General features: G+C 39.5%; 1 protein-coding gene across 2 annotated transcripts in view; it reads right to left on the minus strand.

Annotated features, from left to right (window-relative positions):
• The window catches only part of USP6NL (USP6 N-terminal like), a gene marked incomplete at its 5' end in the record, with an annotated part of 174997 nt that overhangs the window by 23811 nt on the left and 133693 nt on the right, over positions 1-17493 (minus strand). For both annotated transcript variants that reach the window (XM_081085391.1, XM_081085392.1), the window contains 7 exons: positions 1911-2063; positions 5209-5308; positions 5401-5466; positions 6311-6405; positions 10664-10784; positions 13712-13760; positions 16200-16309. In XM_081085391.1, coding sequence (XP_080941517.1) covers positions 1911-2063; positions 5209-5308; positions 5401-5466; positions 6311-6405; positions 10664-10784; positions 13712-13760; positions 16200-16309 — 694 coding nt within the window. The remainder of the gene's footprint in view (positions 1-1910; positions 2064-5208; positions 5309-5400; positions 5467-6310; positions 6406-10663; positions 10785-13711; positions 13761-16199; positions 16310-17493) is intronic.

Raw genomic sequence — 17493 nt, forward strand, 5'->3', positions numbered from 1 at the left:
TTAGGTTTAGGGAATAATTGAGATAGTCCATGTAGTAGGTGGAACACAGTAAGTATTCAATAAAGATTAGCTGCTGAATTACATAGATTTTGATATTTCATTCCCATGTTTAGACAGTTCTACTCTATGCATTTTTCTCTATATTACTTTTACTAAAACTTGCCTTAAACTCTTTTTAAAAAGTAGGCAAGATACTTAAAAATAAATATTAAAGTAGCAAGGATGTAGTTAGTGATTGTGTTCCAAATGCATTCCTGCTACAAGGAAGAATCAGTAAAAATTGGACATTATCATACTGAACAAGAGAGGACTGACCTCACTTAGAAAAGGTGATGGTTTCTGTGCCCACACTCCATTATTGCTGTAATGTTTTGTTTTCCACTGAACCTTGATGACCCAGACAAACTTCAGAGAAACACTACTGATTAGACCCCTTTAATAACTAAAAGCAGAGCATCTTGGTTTTCACCAAAGGAGAAAAGATATACTTGTTCATTAATATATCTCTGCTTTTTCTGTACACACACATCCAAGGAGACATCCAAGTATGGGTCGTCACATTGATTGGAAATGCTAAATCCAACTGCACCTGAGGTCTTAAATAACTGACCACATTTACTTTTCGTCTATCACCATGGTCTTTCACTTCCCGTCTCCCTTCCCACACCCATCCATGCAAAAAAGGTAAGGAAAGGAAAGGGCAGAATAACTTATTGTCAAGTAGTATCTAGTCAAAACTCTTAAAAGTTATTCCTACTGTGATAGCTCTACATTTCCTTTGTTCTTCCCACTCATCCTCCATTCCCCTTCCTCGGATCCTTCCCCATGTATCCTATACAGTGGGGCCTTGACTTACGAGTGTACCGACTAACAAGTTTTTTTGAGATACGAGTTGTCTCTCGGCCAATTTTTTGCTTTGAGTTGCGAGCTCAAAAAAATTCGGGTTATGAGCCAGCTTCAGATACCCCACTGCTAGTTGGCGCAGCGAACGTCACAGTGATTTGACATACGAGTAATTCGAGTTATGAGCTCCGTCACGGAACGAATTAAACTCGTAAGTCAAGGCCCCACTGTATTTATCTAGCTCTATTATTACCCCTTCACAATCTATTTATCTTTGTGTAAATCCCATCTCTCCTGTGTGTACCCTGAAAGCAAGAAGCATGTCTTTCTTTTCAGCTGTTCATCCCTCATAGCACCTAGCAGGAAACCCAATAGGAGGTACTAGAAGATGTCTTGAAATCTATAATAATAGAAGTGTAATATGCTAATTAGACTAAACAACCTTCTGGATGAAGTCACAGCGGTGGAGAGGCTGAGGCAGAGGCAGCCGCAGTAGTGGCAGGGGCCAAGCCCCTTGCACAAATTTCATGCACTGGCCTCTAGTAAGTAAATAAAATACATCATCTTACAGTGTAGTACACTGCAAAGAGCCCTGGATTAATAGTCAGAAAACTTGCACTCTATTGTGAATAATGCTCTCTGCTGGGCCTGTAGCTTCATTTATAAGCATTTTAGTATCAGTTTCCTCTTCTATAAAACAGGACCCTTACTTGCTCTGTAATTGCATATGGTTTCATAAATTGAAATGATGAAAGTAAAAGAGCTTATTGTTACGCTATTTTAAAGCTATATGGTTATTTCTGTTGAGTAATATTACTTGTCAACCAAACTTGCTAAATTTAAGTAGGGATAGTACAGTTATTCTATTAGGAAATGCAGATTTAATTAATACATTTATTTGCTTTTTCTTAAAATAAAGTCATAAACAGCTGGTAAAACACTGATTTACAGTACATCATCACAAGCATGTTTAACAATTATGTTTGAAACAGAAATGGCCCGTGTTAACTGTGTCGTATTTCCCAATTATAATTATGATTTGGATAAAGTGTTTGGATATTTCTTACCAGGTTCTGGAAGGTCTAATTTTGCCCGCTTTAGTTCTGCCATAGAAATCTGAAGTTGATCTATTACAAAGTCATCTTCAAAGAAAAAGTCTTTTGCCAAGGTCTCCTGAAGAAATTCTACAAGTTCTTCCATAGACAATTTCATTAAATGTTCTAAGAAAAGACAAAATAAAATACTATGTCAGCAGCTACTTTAGGTTGAGAAGATAATGTATTCTATTCTGGTGTAGTATTTTTTTTAAAGGGGCACAACAAACAAATTAAATATGGTATTGCGAATATCACTGAAATTCAGTATGACAAAACAGTCACAGAGAAAAGCAGGTACTCTTAGTGTGGGGGATGAGGAACTGCATACTACTAAACACCTTCTCATTGGTTTAATAATAACCATACCTAAGCATTCATATTAATCCAGAGCAAGAGCTTCTTAGATACAACAGACATAGACCACCTACGATGACATGAGATCTTTCTGTTTTATTGACATGGAGCTCCAAACTCACTTTTAGGTCTATAATTTTACTGTTTCAGAATTTCAAAAAAATATGGATTACTAATTTTACTTATATTTCTACTTATGAAATTAATTTTATAGGAGAAAACTCAAATTACAGATATAAAACAAAGTAAAAATGACCTAAGATCTCATAGCAACTGCCCTACAAGAAGATGTGTATACATGTGTATCAATTTAAAAAGTAAGTAACGCCACCTTGTTTCACCTCACTCAATAATCTATATCACAGATATCCCTTATTTCAACAAATATAATTGTACACCATCATTATTACTGTGTGAATGTACTATAATTTTTAATATTGGGCACCTAATAGTTTCTTTTTTTCTCTCTCTTTTTTTTTACTGTTAAGCCCACTGTGTGGTGAACCTCCAGGAACAATGTCTCAATAGTGTTAAGGCAACTGGGAAATAACCTAGAGAAAATGTTGGGAGCTTCAACTAACTATTGGTTAAGGGCCCAGACACAGTTTTTGAAGCTTTATATGGCAGTGAATGAACTTCCTGTAAGTCTTTGAGCTTTCTCTTCCTAAGAAAAAATACACAGTAGCAGACAGACGTCTTTCCACAGCTTTAGACTACTGAAATGATAGCACAGTAAGTGTTACACTTAAAGTTTACTTACAAAGGGTGACGAAACTTTTTACTTATGAAAATTAATCAAGAGACATATAAATAAAACATACTTTAAGAGGGAGAGGAGCACTATAGAGAAATACAACTTCATATTTCTACTCCTTATGTTTAGGGAATATTAAACTAATAAGTAAAAATCTTAATAAAAAGTTTACTTTTGTTTTATATCTTGGTCAATTCATAATACAGGAAGAAGAAAGGGAGAGAGAGATTTAGAGAAATTGAGGGAGACTGATTTCCTGTGGTTATAGGAGAGTCTTGGAGACAATTCATTGTCAATTGTTTTGGTTGGTGCTGTGGTTTGTGTGTTGGGGGAGTAAGGTTCTGGGTGTAAGAGAAACAAAACCGCAACACTTCTGAATCCTTTTCTTTCAGAGTAAACAATACAAATGTGATTTTAAAGGGGATTTCCATTCCTGTCTAAAGTTTGGATAATCTGGTGCTCATGAAGTTTACACTTTTCAGGTAAGCAAACAAACAATCTTATATCAAAGTATCTAACGTGTGCTTAGAACAATGCTAAGCACAGCATGGGAAAAACTACAAAACATGACCTCAAGTACTCAATCCTTTATAATAAAAGGCTAATATGTAAATAAACTGAACCGGTTGCTATGATGTGCGCTGACCACCAGAGGGCATGCGCGGAACATGGCAGGCATCAGCAGCAGGCTGCAGAGCGTGGAACATGGTGGGGTGTTGGCTGCAGCAGGATAGTGGAGCAGGTGAGCAGGGGCACCAGGTGGAGCACCGTCACTATCATCGGGGCAAGTCTCTGCTGTTTACTGAAAATTCTTTGCTCCTGTGCACCTTGGTCCCACTGGTGCTTGCATCTGCTGCCAGTGCCGGCCCTGGCCCCGCTCAAACCTGCTGCTGGCCCTGACTGCTAGGCACCATCAGCAGGTGCGAGCAGCAGCTGCTGGCCCTGACTGCCCCTCAGGGCTTCTCCACCTCCCCCTGCTCCTGAGGGGAGATTGGGGCAGCATCCACCACTCACACCTGCTGCTGGTGCTGGCCCCTCTTGCACCCGCTGCTGGCACCAGCTCCAATTGCTCCACGCCGTCAGCGGGTGCAAGCGGGGCTGACAACATCAGCTTGTGGGAGTGGCGGAAGCAGGAGTGGGGCTGCCAGCAGACAGGGGGCAGGGAACTATGGCAGAAAGGGCCGGGTGGAGGCACAGAGGATGGGCGGAGACCTGCTCTTGTGCCCACCGCAGCCTCGCGGCCCACAGTTCCTTTTAAGGTGCACGAATTCATGCACTGGGCCCCTAGTTAGATTATAATTTAGTTGGGAAGCTAAACAGATGAATCATTTGAGAACAACATATGAGAGTGAATACAATGAACATAAAACTATGTTGTGTGGCCTAATTAGAAGTGCACATGCAATTCTAAAGTTTTCAGTGATTCTCTTCTCCCCAAGTTACAAAAGGAGTCATAATTTTTAAGGTTGAATTGAGACATTAAGATGAATAAGGTTCTTCATTTTATGAAGAAAAACTCTCATTTCTTGATTTTAAACAAGGCATAGCACATCAAATTTACTGAGCCCTAGAAATATTGCAGCTGCAGACTTTTTAAAGACTTGTTGCATTTAGGCAACTATAGACATGGGCCATGCTTGCCCCAGAGGCCACAATGCAGCCAAGCAGATAGATGAGCTGGAGTGCCCCCATCTCTTGTCTACACCTAGGAGCTGGATGCTTTTCTTCCTGGATAAGAGAAACAGTAATGGAAAATATCCTCTCTAGACCTTTAGACTAAGGCGCCTGGTTTCTTTGGTCTCCCTCTTCTCTTATTACAAAGCTGAGATTCAGACTGATGAAAAGAACAGGGTCCCAGTGAAAACAAATACTTAATAAGATTATTAGTATTATTAGCAAAACCAGCACATTGTATCCTACTGTTTAAGTATGAAAATGAAACTGATATAGAGAAAGGAATCAAATACCTTTGCAATGAAGTAAACTTCTTCATAAGAACCAATGAAAGTAAATTATCAACTGAAGATAATTTGTTCACTGATTTTCAGGAATTTTTAAAAATCACTACTAAAAGAAAATGAAGTTGAGTAGGAAATGAGAACTCAGAGTTAAAACATGACTAGACTTTAGTGAAATCTTTATAGTTAAACTTTTTCTTACTTTTGTGTAACTTTAAGATTGTATAAGACATAGCAGTAAGAACTCGTTCTCCTTCAAAGATGTAGATATCCCATATTCTGAGGTTTAGCGTAAAGGGAGTCTATAATTAAAAACGAAAAAGAAATAAGATTAATAGTTTGCCCTGTCTGATATTTATAATTTCATGATTGGGTTTTGTAAATAAATACTCACACGATCAAGGAAACATTGAAAAAACCATTTCATTGTGTAAAAACTTGTGTAGATTTCTTGAGAATCCTGAAAAAACAGAGACTTCATAATTTATGGATTGTAGCAAACAAAACATGACATATAATACTAAAGGTTACAAAAGCTGTAGGGGGTTGGCTGTCAAAGCTACACATAAAACCATTTCATTACAAATCTTTTTTCATGTTGCTGGAGGATTTCTATTTTTCCTCTTTTTGTTTCCTCTCCTCTCTCATTTTTTACTTTTGAAAATCAAATGCTTCTTATGACAGGATTGTAATACAACATTTTGATTCTCTTTAATATAGTTTATAGTGAAGTATCTTTGCTTTAATAAACTACTGTTTTTTATCATAGATCATATATATGGTTCACTAAGGATGAGTTTATATGACCTTTAAAATATTTTTTGTGCAATAAAAACACCTTCAAGCCCTGGCCGGTGTGGCTTAGTTGGTTGGGTATCATCTCGTTTACTGAAAGATTACTGGTTTGATTCCCGATCAAGGCATATGCCCAGGTTGCCATTTCAATCCCTCCTAGGGGGCGTGCAGGAGGCAGCCAATCAATGTTTCACTCATATCGATGTTTCTATCTCTCCCTCTCCCTTTCTTTCTCTCTAAAATATCAATAAAAATCTTTTAAAAAAAATACCTTCAAAATTACTGAAATATCATAGCTTCAAAGAAGTTTGAGTGAGGGCTGTGATAGTTGACCAATATTGAATTTCACAAACCCAATGTTCTTTAAACAATTGGGAATTATAACTGCATACTAAATGAAATGGACAACAACATAAATTGATAAGGTAATTGGGACCAAAGGCTGCACTCAATTCTGCTAGCTTTATTCTTGGTGTAAGTGGGTTTAAGTCAATGTCACGTCTACCTACCAAGTGTTGCTTAAGCTTGGACAGAAATTTATTCAGTATTTTTTCATGATGTTCTTGAAACCTCAAGAGTTTAGGAAAACCATGGACAAAAAAGCCTAGAATACAAACATAAAAATAATATTTCTTAAATAAGACCAATAAAAATTCCTATTTTAAAATACAATCTTTTTTTCATTTTTAACTGTCAATAACAAAAAATAAATCCAGCAGTTACCAAAATATTTTTCCTCCCCACCAAAAAAATAATTGTGTATGAGCTTTGATTAATAAAACCCTGTAGCATAGTATTTGTTTTTTTAAAGATCTCCTATAACCTAATAAAAATATAAAAGAGAACAGAATATTTCTGAATTAAAAGGAAAACGAAGAAGCTAAGAAAAAATGAAAACTGAAGTCATTTATCAAGATTATTTGTTCTCTTAAAGTATTGGGCCATATCTTTAATGTACAAATTTTTATAGGTTATTCTAACTCTGATTTCTTATCATTTTGTTTTATTGTTAATATATTACACAACAAACATTTCATTACTTTTTCAAGATTTACTCTTAACAATTTAATTAGTATCATGCTTCCAAAATTTTTAGCACTTTTAATCTTTTTATAAGTGATATTTAACAGCAGATAAAAACATTGGCACTATGTGATCAATGTTATATCAAAAATGGAATTTTATCCCAACTGATTATACAATACCCTATATAATAAAACCATAGTATACAAATTATCCCCTCAACTGAGAGTTTGACTAGGTGGTGGGGCTGGCTGGGGGAAGGGAAGAAGGCCCTGGCTTGTGGCAGGCAGCTGGGGGAAGGGAGGGAGGCCCCAGCTGGCTGCCGCCAGCTGCTAGAGACCCTACCAGTGTACAAATTTTGTGCACTGGGCCTCTAGTAATGTATAAGATTTCTAGATGGCAACTAATTGTAAATAGTAAGTCAGTATTAATTTTGTGTATTTAATTCATGGAATCTTACATCTATTTTTATTCACAAGTTTTCTTTTAGATATTCTACACATTCCATTAAAAAGGATATACACTTAATGGATTCACAATTTTTCCATATTTGTATTTAACAACCTGGGTATGTAACTTTGAAAGATGTTAATATTGTTTTTGAAAAAAGAATCCAGGGCAAATACTGTGTGTTACATATGCCCTCCCTAGATATCCCTGATGTATGAGCTTCTTAAAGTTTCTCAGTTGTTTTATAGACTACAGAAACATTTTTCTTTGCTTAACTCAGTCTCCCAGACTTATTTGATCTTGAAAACCGCTTTTACCCCACAAAACATCTGTTTCCCCAAGTAAAACCATGTTCCTCACACACTTTTGGGAAACACTGCTTTATATATTTTGGGGAAGGGCTATTTCATAACTAATTCCGTTTGCTAAGGTGTAAAAATTTCCACAGAGATTCTATTCCTTCCCTAGTAATATTTTCCAGTGAAATGATTTCATTAAAAAATCCATATCTCTGTCTGTGCCACTTTCATGGTCAATTTGATAGTGATGGAAACTGGAAGAATCTCAAGAAGTCTGTATTTTAAAAGTACTGCCCTTCAATAACAAGTACTAGCAAAGATACCTTCACTTTTCAGTGATATCCCAGACTTGATATTTTAAATCTCATTTCTTCAGCCCTCACTTTATTGTATATATTTATAAATGATACTTCCATATATGAAATGCAAAAAAATAACTTTTCTAAAATAGGGCAGTCTTCTACATATTTACATATACTTAAATTATAACATTCCACTGTATTTCAACATATATCAGCAACACCATCCCATGGTAAAGCAAAATAAAGACTGACAGGCAGTTATTTTTCCTTTAAGATGCTTTTTAAATCATGCTATTGAAAGGCATTTAATGTAATATGTCAGACTTTTGGAGTCTGTTCATGGGGTGCAGAGTGTCCAGAAACAGTTGCCATAAATATAGTATTTATCTTTTAAAAATTCACAAGGAACACTGAAGGAAATAGCCAAATGCTAACACACACGAGTGCACATGTGCACGTACACACACATACAAAATACACCCCAGCCAACCACATAGTAAGAATGTGAGATTTAATAAACTATAAACTATGGGAGGTCATGTGAGATTTAATAAACTGTGAACTATGGAAGGTCATGTTAAAATGTCACTTTAAACATGTGGCAGGTTCCCCAGAATATAGGTTTAAATATTCACCAACAGAACTTACATGACCCATTCTTGGAGTGATTGGTGTTAGATTTTGCTTTTATTTGGTATTATCAAATGAATGGCACTGGGAAAATAATTTTGCACTATTTGGGAAATATGTCACTTTTATTTCCAAGACAAGTTGGGATCCAAATCCTTAAATAAAATTCATTGCATATGCTTCACAAAGAAAAGGACATGGTTATTAAAATCAATCTTCTAACTTAAAAAAAAAAAGGATCGAGAATGTGTTACCAACCTTTTATGTAAAATGGAATCAATTTTACAGCTGAAAAAACTAGAACATACACTTGTTACAAAACTACTTAGTTCTTATGTACCTTTTCTTTAAACACTTTAAGCACCATTTTTCAATCACTATTCTTTGACAAAGAGTTATATATCACAATATCCAGTCAATAATAAACAGTTCACTGAAATGATAATTGTATGACTATTTAAAAGTTTTGATCAAAAGGCTTTTTTTTTTTTTTACATTTTTTTTTTATTATTAGTTAAGGAATTACAAATGTGTCCTCATCCCCCCCTTTAACCCCCAACCTCCCCCCCCACACACAAACTCGTGCTCCCATCCCCCCGTTGTCCATGTCCATTGGTTTGGCTTATATACATGTATACAAGTCCTTCGGTTGATCTCTTCCCCTTACCCCCGCCCTCCCCTACTTTCCTTCTAGGGATTGATAGCCTGATCGCTGTTTCTCAGTCTTTGGGTCTGTCCTTTTTCATCAATCTATGTTGTTCTCTATAATCCACAAATGAGTGAGATCATGTGGTATTTATCTTTCTCTGACTGGCTTATTTCACTTAGCATAATGCTCTCCAGTTCCATCCATGCTGTTGCAAAAGGCAAGAGTTCCTTTTTTTTTACCGCAGCATAGTATTCCATTGTGTATATGTACCACAGTTTTCTAATCCACTCATCTGCTGATGGGCACTTAGGCTGTTTCCAAATCTTAGCTATGGTGAATTGTGCTGCTATGAACATAGGGGTGCATTTATCCTTTCTAATTGGCGTTTCTGGTTTCTTGGGATATATTCCTAGGAGTGGGATCACAGGGTCAAATGGGAGTTCCATTTTTAGTCTTCTGAGGTAGCTCCATACTGTTCTCCACAGTGGCTGCACCAGTCTGCATTCCCACCAGCAGTGCAGAACAAAAGGCATCTTTTATTTCTCCCAATAATACAGCTTTTCTAAATTCCTCCAAACATAAATTAGTTTATTCTGATTGGAGGGGCAATTAAAAAAAGAATTTTTAAATGCCAACAATATACTCTGGGGTAAACACAAAGGAATATAAATGTGAACAGAAAAAAATTAGAAGAGTTCAATAAAGAAGAATGAAATAAAAAATTAGTAACAAACACTAATTAACTGAATAAGCCCCCAGAAGTAAGTTTTTGTACTTAACTCTTCCAAGCATCTTCCAAAGTTTGTGCTTTAATTTACCTTCTTTCACTCTCCCTTGCTTATTATTTATGACTAGAGGTCCGGTGCATGAAATTCATGCGGGGGGGGGGGGGGGGGGGAGAGGAGTGTCACTCAGCCCAGCCTGCACCCTCTCCAATCTGGGACCCCTCAGGGGACATCCTTCTCAGAATCTGGGACTGTTGGCTCCCAACCGCTCACCTGCCTGATTGCCCCTAACCGCTTCTGCCTGCCAGCCTGATCACCGCCTAGCCACTCCCCTGCCATATGATTGCACCCAAATGCCCTCCCCTGCTGGCCCGATCGCCCCCAACTGCCCTCCCCTGCCGGCCTGGTTGCCCCCAACTGCCCTCCCCTGCCAGCCTGGTTGCCCCCAACTGCCCTCCACTGCCAGCCTGGTTGTCCCAAACTGCCCTCCCCTGCCAGCCTGGTTGCCCCCAACTGCCCTCCCCTGCTGGCCTGGTCCCCCCCAACTGCCATCCCCTGCCGGCCCAGTCCGCCCCTAACTACCCTCCCCTGCTGGCCTAGTCACCCACAACTTCCTTCCCCTGACGGCCATCTTGTGGCTGTGGGCGCCACCATCCTTGCGAGGTGGGGCAGTCAATTAACATATTCCCTCATTGGCTGTGGGCGCCACCATCTTTGCAATGGCATGAGGGTCAATTAGCATATTTCCTCTTTATTAGATAGGATAACTATGGGGCTTTCTTACCATGCATGGCATGTTTGGGGCCTGAGAAGAGTTTGACCAGGGCCCAGAAGGCATCTTCTTCATTCATATACATAAGGAGTAAAGCTGTGATCTGGCTCATCCCCTGACAGTATCCAACTTCCTGAAGAGCAAATGAGAACAAAGAAACTGGGAGTTTTAAGATCAAATTACATGCATTTGCACATATAAAACTGACCTATAAAATAATCAGAAAATGCCTAAATACATTATTGAATGAGCAATTCTTGAATGAGAAAAATATTAAAATCTTCATAGTACTGAGCCACATACTATGAAAGAATAAAATTGTGTTCAAGAATAAATGCAGAGGTATGAACAAAGTCTCAATCTAATTTTTTTAAAATGCCAACAATACACTCTGGGGTAATACTGTTCAATACTGTTATACCTTGTATAAAAAGCACTAGCAGTGTTTTTTTTTGTTTTTCTTTTTATGTATGATTCTCAGCTCAATATTCCTCTTCTTTGCTCAGATGCTGGCAAATCTCTCTCCTCCTACAGTTCCCAGTTCACTGTCTGGCCTTCTCTAGATTTCTGGACCTTTATGTACACACATTTGCAGCCTGTGCGCCTTCTCTGAGAACTGCCTACTCGCCCCATGTCCCCTGCTCATCAAGTGACCGTAGGTGTACATGAACCAAAGCTGATGGAGCAGAAGAGGACATCTGACACCAGGGGAACAATTAATTGGCTGCACTGGCTAATCACAAACTCTTTCCAGGAAATCTGAATGAAGCCAGAGACTGTAACCAGATGGTAGTGTGTCCTTGAATAGAGTGGTCACGGTGAGTCTGTGGATGCAATTTTAGCCATGGAAAAACTGATAAGTAGGCAAAGAAAGCAACTGGAGAGAGAAATACTGAAATAAACAGTTTACAGAGGTAATCAGAGTCAGCTCAAGAGGAAGAGAGAAAAAGTGTAGCTCTTTCTCACCGAAGGCTTCGCACCAGCTTCAACACCCAGGAGGTCCAACTACTGCTTCATTTCTATGAGAAGTCCCTTTAATAAACTCCTTTTTAACTTGTCCTAGTTTGGGATTTCTGTCCCTTGTAACTTAAAGGTTTTCATTATAATAAAAACTAGAGGCCCGGTGCACAAAAATTTGTGCACATGGGAGGGGGGGCATGGGGGGTCCCTCAGCCCGGCCTGTGCCCTCTCGCTGTCTGGGACCCCTCGGGAGATAATGACCTGCTGGCTTAGGCCTGCTCCCAGGTGGCAGAGGGCAGGCCTAATCCCTAGGTGCAGCCCCTGGTTGGGCTCAGAGCAGCGCCAATTGGGGAACTGGGGCGCCACCCCGTCATGCACAGAGCAGGGCGGATTGGGAGGTTGCGATGCCACCCTCAGTCACGCTCAGGGTAGGGCCAATTGGGGGGTTGGGGCACCGTCCCCTGTCACACTCAAGGCAGGGTCCATGGGGAGGTTGCGGCGCCACCCCATCACGCACAGAGCAGGGCCCATCAGGGGGTTGGGGTGCTGCCCCCTGTCACGCACAGAGCAGGGTCAATCAGGGGGTTGGGGAGCTCCCCCCTGTCACGCACAGAGCAGGGCCGATCAGGGGGTTGGGAAGCTCCCCCGTCACGCACAGAGCAGGGCCCATCAGGGGGTTGGGGAGCTCCCCCGTCACGCACAGAGCAGGGCGGATCAGGGGGTTGGGGTGCCGCCCTCTATCACCCACAGAGCAGGGCCGATCAGGGGGTTGGGGCGCTGCCCCTGTCATGCTGATCCCGGTGCCGGGAGACCTCGCGGCTCCGCTGATCCCAGTGCTGGGAGGCATATTACCCTTTTACTATATAGAATAGAGGTCTGGTGCATGGGTGGGGGCTGGCTGGTTTGCCCTGAAGGGTGTCCTGGATCAGGGTGGGGGTCCCCACTGGGGTGCCTGGCCAGCCTGGATGAGGGGATGATGGCTGTCTGCAGCTGGTCACACACACTTCAGGGTGGGGGTCCCCACTGGGGTGCCTGGCCAGTCTGGGTGAGGGGCTGAGGGCTGTTTTAAGGCTGGGACTGAAGCTCCCAACTGCTCCTTTTTTTCTTTTTTTCTTTTTTATTCTGAGCCAGCTTTAGCTCTGAGGCTCCAGCTCTTAGGCCTCTGCTCCTGAAAGCAGGTATCTGGTTTGTTTAGGTTCTACAATCAAAACTCTGTATCAACTCCAGGTCTGAGATCCCGGCTAGCTTAAAGCTGGTCTCTGGGGTTTTGTTTAGCTTCTATTTTTGTAACTATGTTTCAAACAGCAGGCTCAGAGGCCTGCAGCGGCAGGCGGGGAACGCTGGAGTCCTCCGTCACTGAAGCAAGCAAGCCTCATGTTAGTTTCAAGCTGCCTGGCTGCCGGCCGCCATCTTGGCTGGCAGTTAATTTGCATATTGCCCTGATTAGCCAATGGGAAGGGTAGCAGTCGTACGCCAATTACCATGTTTCTCTTTTATTAGATAGGATGACATATCTCAAGGTCTAAGGCTGTCCTGCCTGAAACCTAATCAACAAGCATTTATTTAACATACAAATTAGGCTCAACCTTAATTGATCTTGCCTAAAATTATTATCTCCCCCAGAATGATAAATACCTTTTAAGAACAACATGTTCCATTACCAGAAAGGGTAGTCTTAGCCTGCTCTTTGGAATAGCAAGTAGGCACAGGCAGTACTGAATGTATAAAGTGCAAAGCAAAAATTAATCTAGCTACCAACTTCCTGTCCTTCTACTGCTGGTCATTCCCAGTCCTGTTTGCTTAAAATAAAAACAAAACAAACAACAACACAAAAATAATAAAACAAACAGGCTGGAGAAAGAGGGAAAAAGTGAGATTCACTGATATGCTGTGATTTTTCCCATTTCCAAATCAGCTAGACCCATAGTCATTGTAAGGAGCCCTGAAGAGATCCGCAGAGATCAAAGGCTGTGGAGACCATCTAGTTCTGACATGAAGAAACTCAGCACAAAGGGCCTTGTTAGGAAGGGAGTGCGGAAAGATTCTCCTGTTCCTCAGAATACTCCCCAAAGAGCTACAGGCAGGCATGCTCCAACTTACCGTATTATAAATAGAATATGCAGCAAGAACATGGAACAGGGACTGTTGCCTAGAAGGGGGGGGGAAAAATCATAGTGAACACAACCTAGTTATTTCACACATTTTAAAAATTATAAACTTAAAAAAATAGGTTGACTGAAAACAGATAATCCACATAAAATTACTAATATAATAAAGAAATGATCCCAAGCTCAAATTTTAACAATTTCTATATGGTATAAATTTGAGGTTAGATAACATTCATTTTGATAGAAAGAATTTATGCCAAAAAACACAATAGGCTTCACAATTACTTAAATTCGTTGCCTTCTTTCACTGAACTATTCTCACTATAAAATCATCCCCATGGAAGCAACTGACCCTACAGAACCACAGAATGGCCTCAGTTACAGTGCCAGCCAGCTAGGTATACAAAACTGTAAGGCTGAGCAATGTCTTCCAGGAGGTTGTATATGCTTTAAATCAGCCTGCAATATAAGGTGCCGTCTCCCATAGCCAGGATCCAGGGGTCCAAGCCTGAAGGGGTGGAAGTGGGAAGGGCTCCACCCACTATTATCTCTGGTATTTTACTAGCAAAATGTTTGTTTCTATTCCCATCAACCTTAGGCTCTCTGGCAGTCTCAAGGTCTTAGTTTCAAAGAGAGGAAGGCTTCTACCAGGAAACACAACGATTCCACTGAACTGGAATTTGAGACTGCCACCCAGACACTTTGGGCTCCTCTTGCCTCTGAATCAAAAGGCAAAAAAATGGCTGGGATGACTGATCCTGATTATTGAGGGGAATCTGAGTTGCTACTACATAATGGACATAAGGAAGAGTATGTCTAAAATACAGGACATTTAGGATGTTAGCATTACCAAAACCTGTGATTCAAGTCAATAGAAAACTACAACAATCCAATTCAGGATGGGTTGCTAATGGTCGAGACCTTTCAGGAGTAAAGGTTTAGGTCACCTCACCAGGTGTATAACCACAGCCAGGGGAAGTACTTGCTGAGGGAAAAGGAATTAGGGACTGGATAGTGGAAAGAGTTATAAACCAGCTCTGACCACACGCCCAATCGCAGATATAAAGATTATAAATTAGTATATTTTTCTTATTTTGGTATATGTTTGTATATGTTAAAAATATTTTTTCTTCCTTCTCTTTTTCCTTGTCACCGTATGAGATATAGTAACAACAGTTAATTTTATATCATAGTAATTAGCTGATAGAAAATTAAAGCAGAACAGTAAACAGACATCCTTTTTGGGGAAAGAGTTAACATATTCAGTCATAAGCAGTTAGGGCAAGGTATAACTTTGTTATTGTCTTTATATAGAAATTAAATTGACAAGGGTTGACTGTGATGGTCAACTTTGTCAACATGGTGAAACTACAATAGGTGTTGCTATAAAGAAGGTATTTTGCAGATGTGGTTGAAATCTATAATTGGTTGACTTTAAGTAAGAGCAGATCATCTTTCAGGGGTGGGCAAACTTTTTGACTCGAGGGCCACAATGGGTTCTTAAACTGGACCGGAGGGCCGGAACAAAAGCATGGATGGAGTGTTTGTGTGCACTAATATAAATTCAAAGTAAACATCATTACATAAAAGGGTACGGTCTTTTTTTTCAATAGTTTTATTCATTTCAAAGGGGCCGGTTCCGGCCCGCGGCTGATAGTCTGGGTGGGCCTGATTCAATCAGCTAAAAGGCTTTAAGAGCAGATCTGTGGCTTCTCTGAAGAGGAAATTCCTCCTGTGTCAACAGTTTCAGCTCATGCCCAAGAGTCCCAGCCTGCCCTTTGGACCTCAGACCTGCCTAGTCAGCCCCAAAACTGTGAAAGCCAATTCCTCACAATAATTCTCTTTAATATATAGTGTGTCCCCCCCAAATATGTACACACACTTTGAATAATTATAAAGGCAGTGTTTATTAAAATACATTTCATTTTCAAAATTGAACTATCAGCTGTTAAAGTGTACATACATTTTTGGGGACAACCTGTATATCTTTTATTGGTTTCTGTTTTTCTGGTTGAACCGTAACCAATATAGAGGTCAGCAAAACTATACCTTTCATTCATAACTGTCATAGTCATTTCATTCATTCATCTAACTAAAGTTTTTTTAGTTTCATCTCCATATGAGGTCATGGTTATAGGGATATATTTATCGCTGACACAGTTCTCGAAAAGCAACACAATCTATCATTTCTTTTCTAAGACTTTTAATTAAGTGCCATATTTTTAAGAATTCACACATCATAAAATGATTCTTTAACAATTTTATAGCACCAACTATGCAAAAATTTAAGTTTAAGTTGACTTTGAACCTAAGTTTCACACAACATGAACCAAATGATCTGCAAAGTGTAAAACTTCAGGACCTGAATGAAGATTAGTCTTTAGGAGGCATTCTAACACTCACATTTTAAGTTAATAAAGATTTTAATTCAGACTACTTACAAAGGCTATTTACCATGCATGATATTAAACTTTACTTACTTAACACCGTATCTGTCTCTAAACATAATATGGTCCCTAAATGTGCGGTTGACATCAAGGTCTATTTGTCTGATATCAGGTGAACAACCACGTGCTCTGAGTTTTAATTTCTGAAGAGGAAAAAAAGGGGGGATAAAAGCACATTTTTATGAAAATCAGCTTTTGAAAAGTCTATGACAAATATTAAATGATTTTCATTTTAGAAGTTCTTTTGGTTTAGGAAAATCATTCCCATTGTTCAAACGTGAAAAAATATAAAAAGGTACACAATGAAAAGTTTCTCTCCCATTCATGCCCCATCTCTACTACTCCCATTTCCTCTTTTCCCATCCCTTTTCCCTCCTGTCCTATCAATAGAGGTAGAAACTAATTTTGGATAGAGAACTTTTTGGGGTTTGCATTGCTATGTAAAAGCTCTTCATAGCTAAGTCATGTAGTCCACTATAATTTATTTTTTCTTTCCAACACAATATTCTTGTTTTTCTTGGAGCTGATCATTGCATTATTTTTTGATTTGCTTGTCTTCTACACAGCTGTCACTAACTCAATCCCAAACTCACTTTAAGATGCATAAATCTCTTCTGGTGATGCTCAAATAGAAGGGGTATTTTCTCAATTTCAACTGTTTGCAGACTTCACTCCCAGAGCCTTCTGACCTGCTCTAGTTGGGGCTACTGCACTATCCTTGGGGTCTCCCTGTACCATCTGCTAGGCATCTCTTTGCTTGGGTCCCGTTTCCTGCATTTCACATCTTCTTTCCTGGTTTATTTCCTTGTTCTGGAGGACCACATCCTCCAGTAGCTCCTGTGAAAGGTGTATTTTTTGAAACTTTGAATGCCTGCTACCTCCTTTCTTATTTGGCCATTTTAAATTTTAAATTGGAAAATATTTTTGCTCAAAAGGCATTGCCTTCATTGTCTTCTAACTTCAGTGTTTCCATTCTAATTCACGCTTCTTTATATGAAGTCTATTTTTTCTTTCTAGAAGTTTATAGGAGTTTCTCTCTCCAGGTCTGAAACTTCACATTTTTGTGCTTGGTTTGGATCTATTTTTAGCCACAGGATTGGGCATTTGATGGATCTCTTCAATCTTAAAAACTCATCCATCTCTCAGTTCTGAACAATTTTCTTCAATAATTCCTTTGTTGATTTCCCCAGCCTCTCCTCCCATGACCCCATTTTCTCTTTCTGGAACTCTTATTATTACAGTGTTGGATCTCCTGGGCTGTCATTTAATTTTCTTATATTTTCTCTATTATTTTCCATCTCTGACTTCATAATCTACTTTCTGGGAA

The sequence above is a fragment of the Myotis nattereri genome (genome assembly GCF_964212035.1).
Source record: "Myotis nattereri genome assembly, chromosome: 1".
Taxonomy (NCBI): domain Eukaryota; kingdom Metazoa; phylum Chordata; class Mammalia; order Chiroptera; family Vespertilionidae; genus Myotis; species Myotis nattereri.